General features: G+C 42.6%; 2 protein-coding genes across 2 annotated transcripts in view; both read right to left on the bottom strand.

The window, feature by feature from the left end:
* The window catches only part of LOC109482681 (death-associated protein kinase 1-like), an 8,968-nt gene continuing 318 nt past the window's right edge, over positions 1 to 8,650 (bottom strand). The window contains exons 2-15 of the mRNA XM_019785507.1: positions 8,321 to 8,419; positions 7,673 to 7,777; positions 7,010 to 7,108; positions 6,156 to 6,254; positions 5,681 to 5,779; positions 5,026 to 5,124; positions 4,549 to 4,647; positions 3,790 to 3,846; positions 3,377 to 3,508; positions 2,719 to 2,955; positions 2,531 to 2,624; positions 2,197 to 2,360; positions 1,748 to 1,939; positions 1 to 1,585 (exon numbers count right to left, since the gene is read on the bottom strand). Of these exons, the coding sequence (XP_019641066.1) occupies positions 176 to 1,585; positions 1,748 to 1,939; positions 2,197 to 2,360; positions 2,531 to 2,624; positions 2,719 to 2,955; positions 3,377 to 3,508; positions 3,790 to 3,846; positions 4,549 to 4,647; positions 5,026 to 5,124; positions 5,681 to 5,779; positions 6,156 to 6,254; positions 7,010 to 7,087 (2,760 nt within the window). The 5' untranslated portion in view covers positions 7,088 to 7,108; positions 7,673 to 7,777; positions 8,321 to 8,419 and the 3' untranslated portion in view covers positions 1 to 175. The remainder of the gene's footprint in view (positions 1,586 to 1,747; positions 1,940 to 2,196; positions 2,361 to 2,530; positions 2,625 to 2,718; positions 2,956 to 3,376; positions 3,509 to 3,789; positions 3,847 to 4,548; positions 4,648 to 5,025; positions 5,125 to 5,680; positions 5,780 to 6,155; positions 6,255 to 7,009; positions 7,109 to 7,672; positions 7,778 to 8,320; positions 8,420 to 8,650) is intronic.
* Positions 7,634 to 8,650, bottom strand: part of LOC109482308 (putative ankyrin repeat protein RF_0381) — a 19,403-nt gene continuing 18,386 nt past the window's right edge. The window contains exons 7-8 of the mRNA XM_019784991.1: positions 8,321 to 8,419; positions 7,634 to 7,777 (exon numbers count right to left, since the gene is read on the bottom strand). Of these exons, the coding sequence (XP_019640550.1) occupies positions 7,634 to 7,777; positions 8,321 to 8,419 (243 nt within the window). The remainder of the gene's footprint in view (positions 7,778 to 8,320; positions 8,420 to 8,650) is intronic.

Genomic DNA, 8,650 nt, shown 5'->3' with positions numbered 1-8,650 from the left:
AATTTGGCAATGAGACATTTCAATCGGATGGTGTTGCGAATCCCATACATGTCGGGCGATGGGAACACGTATGTCTCATTCCAGGGAAAAGAATTTTAATGTCAACATCAGACAGATTGTCTTTGAAATATAGCTGTTAGAAGGCACTTCCTACTCAAGCTGTACAATGTTCTGTCTACTGTAGCTGTTCCAGGTCACTAGGAGCGTTTTCTTCCAACTGTAGCTGTCCCAGGTCGCCAGGGACAGTCTCCTCCAACTGTAGCTGTCCCGGGTCGCCAGGGACAGTCTCCTCCAACTGTAGCTGTCCCAGGTCGCCAGGGACAGTCTCCTCCAACTGTAGCTGTCCCGGGTCGCCAGGGACATTCTCCCCCAACTGTAGCTGTCCCATGTCGCCAGGGACATTCTCCCTCAACTGTAGCTGTCCCATGTCGCCAGGGACAGTCTCCTCCCCCAACTGTAGCTGTCCCATGTCACCGGGGACATTCTCCCCCAACTGTAGCTGTCCCGGGTCGCCAGGAACAGTCTCCCCCAACTGTAGCTGTCCCATGTCACCAGGGACATTCTCCCCCAACTGTAGCTGTCCCGGGTCGCCAGGGACAGTCTCCCCCAACTGTAGCTGTCCCATGTCGCCAGGGACAGTCTCCTCCAGCTGTAGCTGCCCCAGGTTACCTTGCATGATTCTTGCCATGTCGAAGTGAGCGTGATCACCTGCTCTGATGACAACGTTACCAGTCCCGGACACGAATTCGAACGTCTGTTGGACCGAATTTCCGACAGCTCCTTGCTGCTCTTCATCGTCGTCTCTTCCGCCATACAGGAGGTCATCGATGTTTTCTGAGAAGCCGAGGATGTCGTGATGGACGATGCCGTCCTCTGCTTTGGCCTTGTTGATCTGATCCATGCTGTATGAATAGGTTTCCTCTCTGTGTTCCCTCAGTGCACGAGCGCTGAGCACCCTCTCCTCGGTATTGGTGCCTGGGCTGCATTCGTCGAGCACGTTGGTCAGGATGCTCTCAATCTTCTCGAGCATCTGCCGGCAGCTCGGCTTGTCGTCCTGCTCGCTTCGTACGCACATGTTGACGGCACGGCCTCCTGGGGAGAGCTTGATGAGGCTTTCCACGTTGGTGTCGAAGCATTTGGCTCCGTCTCTCCACAGTAGCGGGCGATTCTTCAGTTCCCTCATCAGGCGGGTCTGCACACGGGGGAAGAACGCGGAGGAGAACATGTCGGTCGTGTCGGCACACTGGACTTGCTTGCCGAAGTACACGGTCTTGGCGGGGTTTGCGGTCGGCTGCCACTTCTCTGGAGGCATGGTCTGTGTCAGCAGCCCGGGGATGATGAACTCTTGTCCGTCATAAGTGTGGCAGAGCTGGAACTCTTGCAGCAGGGTGATTAGCAGATCGACGTTGGCGACATCTTGGAACACTCTCTGGATTTCCTCTTTCGTCACGACGTCGTAGATGGTTGTTAGACGTTGGATGGGAAAGTTTTCTGGTGCCATGACTTTGCCGAAGACATCCGTGCAGAGCCAGTTGGGCTTCAGTACAATGATGGGGTCAGCATTTGGCGGCGAGACAAACAATATCTGAAACAATGTTGCAGAATAATTCAGAAGTGTTTGGGTCTTAAAATTATTATAACAAGTACTTACAGCATAGTGTATGTTTTGTTGCTGGGCCTGATTGGCAAGAATGTATACGTAAGACATCTGTATATATATTATCCTATTAGCTAAGTGTATATTTACCTCACCCAGGTGATCCAAGTACTGTGAATACGTCTTCAGAAAATCCTCATCGATCAAGCGATCGATCTCCTTCGCCGCCTCCTTATATTCTGGCCATTTCAAGACAGGACACTTCGGGCTGCACTTCTCCTTGGCCCATTTTGGCAGGCACTTCATGATCTCAGCACACAGCTTGGGTATGGCTCGCTGATGCTACAAAAGGAAAGGGGGCAGTTTAAGCTGCATTGCAATTGTTGTTGATTTTACAAGAAATGACTATGAGGATTTGTGAACAGATCTAGACACCGTACGTTTCGGTAGTCAAATTCAGACACATCTTTTTCGAAAGGTTCTGACTCTTGTTTGACATTTTCTACAGTAGGGATGTTTCAGAAGGATACAAGTCTGTATCCAAACATTTTAGTTCAAATTCTGAAATTCAGAAATTGTTACAAAACAGCAAGACTCACTGCTAGAAGCTGTGTCTTCAGTCTTGTCAGCAGGTCTTTAAGACGCCTCATGTCAGTTTGACGAGTCTTTCTGCAGTCAAGTAGGAACACTTCGTCTGAGATGTTCATGTGATCCTTGAACTCTGACGTCATCAGTTCAAGGATGGCAGATGCTTGTTGATGTCCTGTCCAATGAATAACATACTAGTAAATCGTAAATAGATCAGGGGCTTAAAGAGATATGTAAGACAAATTATTAAAAGGAAACACGATCTTAAAACTCCCATATCTATACGTAAATCAATTTACTAAACTTGTCTTAGTATTATTACGTCACAAGTACATGTACATGTACCTTTGTCAGTCTGGTCTGCGCGACTGGCTACTAGGATCACGTGAGGCTTTCTCTTAGTGTTGCAGGACTTGATGAAACACAGCCACCAGTGGACCTGGAATGAAATGGTGGGTCGTTAAGCCACCATCGTATTAAGAACAATTATATAATTTTGTCATGTATATAGTGTTAATGTACATTGTAATCACCTCTCTCTTCTGTTTGCTTGTCTCGTCCATGATGTTGTACAGCACAATGAAGATGGTGTTCTCTGCATCCATGAACATGCTGTGGGTTACCGCGTACTCTGACTGTCCAGCGAAGTCCCACACACTGACCTGCCCTACACCGGGGATGTTGGTTGTTCCCACATTCACACCTGGGGTGGGCTCGTGTGGCTGATTGTCTGGAGTCCTTCGATCCCGGACCAAAGCGAAGAAAAACCCCTGTATGAAATTATAACATATTTACTAGTAGTTAAAATGCTTATAATAGTTAAGTAATTAATAGAGTAATAGGTCTTTCCAGTTTTGACCCTCTATTTTAGTAAATCAGTGACAGGGTAGGGTTGTTATAAAGGACATGTATAATAAAACAGTGTTCTAGATTTATTTATACCGATTTAAATATTTTTTAAACATTTTGACTGACCCAAAGTCATACTGCCTTGAATCATGTGCGTGTAACTTCAAAGAATGTACATATAGTTGAGAAACAGTTTTCAAGTTATGTATGAATTCCTGCAGACAAAAAGAAAACTTTACAGGGTAAATTCAAGCAAATCTGTATCTTTGTGCTATAGATATCTAATTTCGTATACAAAGTGGAAGTATCATAATTGGAGTAAGGTTATAGTTTTGCATGTACCGTTTGCAGACTTTCCATTAGAGTAGATTTTCCAGCTTCCTGTGGTCCACAGAGGCACAGTTTAAAACTGTCGAGTTTCTCCCCACCGGACTGTTTCATCAGTTTGTGGTAGGAAACATCAGTAGCCAGATTCTGCACGATGTAAACACTCAACAGTTATAATGCAAAAATGCAACATAATTATTATCAGATAATGGGCTTTCAATATATAGTAGTTGAGTCTGGTATCAACTACGTTGGATCCTATTTGTTCATAATCGCAAATCAAATACTTTCATCGTGATGTCAAAACACAACAGGAACATTCTTTTATTCGGTTAAAAGGCTCTATAAGTCCGGATGTGGTCGGCAACATGCATTGAGACACTAAGACATGCATTATGTAGATATCATTCACTCAAACCTTTACTGACCTTTAAGGAACGCCGTCTATTTTGGTCATGTACGTAGTCCAGTGGCTTCCTCCCAAGCTTTGTACGAGGGCATCCGAAAAAGAAACCACAACTTTTACACAATGTTTTTTCCTATTCTTGCTAGTTCGTTGCAAAGAAAACTGTATAAACTGCTGCATGGAGTGTATAGAGCCAGAAGAAGGTAAACCGTTCAAATTACAAGGCCTTTAATAGTACCTTTATTTGCAAATCCATGGTTACGAAATTGAACAAATTAAACGTAATTAGATAAACATGAAACAGTACATCGAAAGTCCAGGCAGTGCAAGCTAACAAGTGGAACAAGTGACTTATGATTCCAAGAACTGCTACGAAATACAATATGACAAATTTGGCGATATAACCTTTTTGTAACATGGAGTGCGGTCCTGCCATTCTGTGTAAACACGTACAATTCTGCTGCACATTGTTGGATTCAAAATAGACTCTCAAGGACAGCAATATAGAGTTTTCAGATAAGGAGGAAGGTGCTTTTATAACAAAAAACAATATGGCTATCAAACATTGTTAAGCCTAAACTTCAAGACGGCATTTCTTTGTCACGTATACATACATATGGTACATAGTCATTAATGTATTCGAGAGTTTGAAAGGCCAGCTAAACGTAAATTGAATCCCTATGCCAGTGTCAGGTCCAGACGGCTTAAAATAAAGATACTTCTAAACAACAACAAATTGCCCTTAATCCTTACTATACAAGAGATGATTGTCTGTACTCACGTTGTCCCTCGTTTTCACATCAGCGCCATGCTTAATTAGCAGCTCCACTACCCCCATGTTTCCGTGCTCGCTGGCCACATAGAGTGCGGTCTGGCCATCCTGTGTAAACACATGGAGAAACTAAAAAGCTGCTGCACATTGATGGATTCAAACAGACCCTCAAGGACAGAAAGATATAATTTTCAATTTAAGTTTTACAATTGGCAATCAAATATTTTAGAACGGTTTACCTGTAAGAAAGCATTATGGCTACCATCTACTGTAAAGCCCAAATTTCAATATGCAATTACTTTGTCACTTGTATAAGATACATTGCACATTTAATATAATCTTCCTACTAAACTAAACCCCTGCCGTGGTTAATGGGCCCCAAAGAGTAAGAAATCAGACGACACTTTCAGGTTGGCAGACATTTCTCAACAACCATTAACTGTCCCTAAATCCTTACTACATGAGGTGATGACCGCCTGTACTCACGCTGTGCTTCGCCTCCACATCAGCGCCATGTTCAATCAGCAACTCCGCTACCCCAGTGTTCCCTTCACAGCTGGCCATATGGAGAGCGGTCCGGCCATACTGTGTAAACACAGGGAGAAACAATAAATCTGCTGCACATTGGTGTATTAAACTTGACTCTCGAGGGCAGCATGATTGACTTTTCATGTTTAATCAGCAGCTCCGCTACCCCAGGTTCCACGTTTATGCTGGCCCGATGCAGTGCGGTCCAGTCATACTGTGTAAACACATACAAATCTGCTACACATTGTTGGATTCAAAAACACCCCGGAGGACAGCAAGATAGAGTTTTCAGATAAGGAGGAAGGTGCTTTTACAATTGGCAATTATACATTATTAGCACAGTGCACATCACGCTATCAAACATTGTAAAGCCTAAACTTCAAAACGGCATTGCTTTGTTACGTATACATATATATGGTACATAGACATAACGGTATTAGAGAGTTTGAAAGGCCAGCTAAAGATAAATTGAATCCCCATGCCTGTCAGGTCCAAACGGCTTAAAATAGAGATTATGGCATATCCTCTTAATAGCAGATACTTCTAAACAACAACATGTACAAATTGCCCTTAATCCTTTAATACTATACAAAAGATTATTGTCTGTACTCACGTTGTCCCTCGTCTTCACATCAGCGCCATGTTTAATCAGCAGCTCCGCTACCCCGGTGTTCTCGTTCAAGCTGGCCACATGGAGTGCGGTCCCGCCATCCTGTGTAAACACATTGAGAAACTAAAAAGCTGCTGCACATTGATGGATTCAAACAGACCCTCAAGGACAAAAAGATATAATTTTCAATTAAGTTTTACAATTGGCAATCAAATATTTTAAAACGGTTTACCTGTAAGAAAGCATTATGGCTATCATCTACTGTAAAGCCCAAATTTCAATATGCAATTACTTTGTCACTTGTATAAGATACATTGTACATTTATATAATTTTCCTACTTAACTAAACCCCTGCCGTGGTTAATGGGCCCCAAAAGGTAAGAAATCAGAGAACACTTTCAGGTTAGCAGATATTTCTCAACAACCATTAATTGCCCCTAAATCCTTACTACATTAGGTGATAACCGCCTGTACTCACGCTGTGCTTCGCCTCCACATCAGCGCCATGTTCAATCAGCAACTCCGCTACCCCGGTCTTCCCGGTAAAGCTGGCCAGATGGAGTGCGGTGCAGCCATTCTGCGTAAACACACAGAGAAACTATAAATTTGCTGCACATTGGTGTATTAAAATAGACTCTCAAGGGCAGCATGATTGACTTTTCATGTTTAATCTGCAGCTCCGCTACCCCAGGTTCCACGTTTATGCTGGCCCGATGCAGTGCGGTCCAGCCACACTGTGTAAACACATACAAATCTGCTACACATTGTTGGATTGAAAAAAAAACACCCTGGAGGACAGCAAGATAGAGTTTTCAGATAAGGAGGAAAGTGCTTTTACAATTGGCAATTATACATTATTAGCAAAGTACACATGTAAATAAAAAAATCAATATGGCTATCAAACATTGTAAAGCCTAAACTTCAAAACGGCATTGCTTTGTTACGTATACATACATATGGTACATAGTCATTACTGTATTAGAGAGTTTGAAAGGCCAGCTAAAGATAAATTGAATCCCTATGCCTGTCAGGTCCAACGCGTACGGCTTAAAATAAAGATTATAGCATATCCTCTTATTAGCAGATACTTCTAAACAACAACAAATTGCCCTTAAGCCTTTAATACTATACAAGAGATGATTGTCTGTACTCACGTTGTCGCTCGTCTTTCTACATTAATATAATTTTCATACTAAGCTGAACCCCTGCCGTGGTTAATGGGCCCCAAAAGGTAAGAAATCAGAGAACACTTTCAGGTTAGCAGATATTTCTCAACAACCATTAATTGCCCCTAAATCCTTACTACATGAGGTGATAACCGCCTGTACTCACGCTGCGCTTCGCCTCCACATCAGCGCCATGTTCAATCAGCAACTCCGCTACCCCAGTGTTCCCTTCACAGCTGGCCATATGGAGAGCGGTCCGGCCATACTGTGTAAACACAGGGAGAAACAATAAATCTGCTGCACATTGGTGTATTAAACTTGACTCTCGAGGGCAGCATGATTGACTTTTCATGTTTAATCAGCAGCTCCGCTACCCCAGGTTCCACGTTTATGCTGGCCCGATGGAGCGCGGTCCAGTCATACTGTGTAAACACATACAAATCTGCTACACATTGTTGGATTCAAATACATCCTGAAGGACAGCAAGATAATGTTTCAGTTAAGGAGGAAAGTGCTTTTACAATTGACAAGTATACATTATTAGCAAAGTACACATGTAAATTAAAAAAACAATATGGCTATCAAACATTGTAAAGCCTAAACCTCAAAACGGCATTGCTTTGTCACGTATACATACATATGGTACATAGTCATAACTGCATTAGAGTGTTTGACAGGCAAGCTAAACGTAAATTGAATTCCTATGCCTGTCAAGGTCAAAACTGCTTAAAATAAAGATTATGGAATATCCTCTTAGCAGCAGATACTTCTAAATAACAACACATTGCCCTTAATCCTTACTATACAAGAGATGATTGTCTGTACTCACGTTGTCCCTCGCCTCCACATCAGCGCCATGTTCAATCAGCAGCTTCACTAACCCAGTGTTCTCGTTCAAACTGGCCCCATATACATGGAGTGCGGTGCAGCCATTCTGCGTAAACACACAGAGAAACTATAAATCTGCTGCACATTGGTGTATTAAAATAGACTCTCAAGGGCAGCATGATTGACTTTCCATGTTTAATCAGCAGCTCCGCTACCCCAGGTTCCACGTTTATGCTGGCCCGATGGAGCGCGGACCAGTCATACTGTGTAAACACATACAAATCTGCTACACATTGTTGGATTCAAAAACACCCTGGAGGACACAGCAAGATGAAGTTTTCAGATAAGGAGGAAAGTGCTTTTACAATTGGCAATTATACATTATTAGCACAGTGCACATCACGCTATCAAACATTGTAAAGCCTAAACTTCAAAACGGCATTGCTTTGTCACGTATACATATATAGTACATAGTCATAACTGTATTAGAGTGTTTGAAAGGCCAGCTAAAGATAAATTGAATCCCTATGCCTGCCAGGTCCAAACGGCTTAAAATAAAGATTATGGAATATCCTATTAGTAGCAAATACTTCTAAACAACAACAGATTGCCTTAATCCTAACCACAAGAGATAATTGTCTGTACTCACCTTGTCCCTCGCCTTCACATCAGCGCCATGTTTAATCAGCAGCTCCGCTACCCCGGTGTTCTCGTTCAAGCTGGCCACATGGAGTGCGGTCCCGCCATCCTGTGTAAACACATTGAGAAACTAAAAAGCTGCTGCACATTGATGGATTCAAACAGACCCTCAAGGACAAAAAGATATAATTTTCAATTAAGTTTTACAATTGGCAATCAAATATTTTAAAACGGTTTACCTGTAAGAAAGCATTATGGCTATCATCTACTGTAAAGCCCAAATTTCAATATGCAATTACTTTGTCACTTGTATAAGATACATTGTACATTTATATAATTT

The sequence above is a fragment of the Branchiostoma belcheri genome, unplaced genomic scaffold (genome assembly GCF_001625305.1).
Source record: "Branchiostoma belcheri isolate BF01 breed outbred unplaced genomic scaffold, Haploidv18h27 scaffold6, whole genome shotgun sequence".
Taxonomy (NCBI): domain Eukaryota; kingdom Metazoa; phylum Chordata; class Leptocardii; order Amphioxiformes; family Branchiostomatidae; genus Branchiostoma; species Branchiostoma belcheri.
This window is presented reverse-complemented; position numbering and strand designations above follow the sequence as displayed.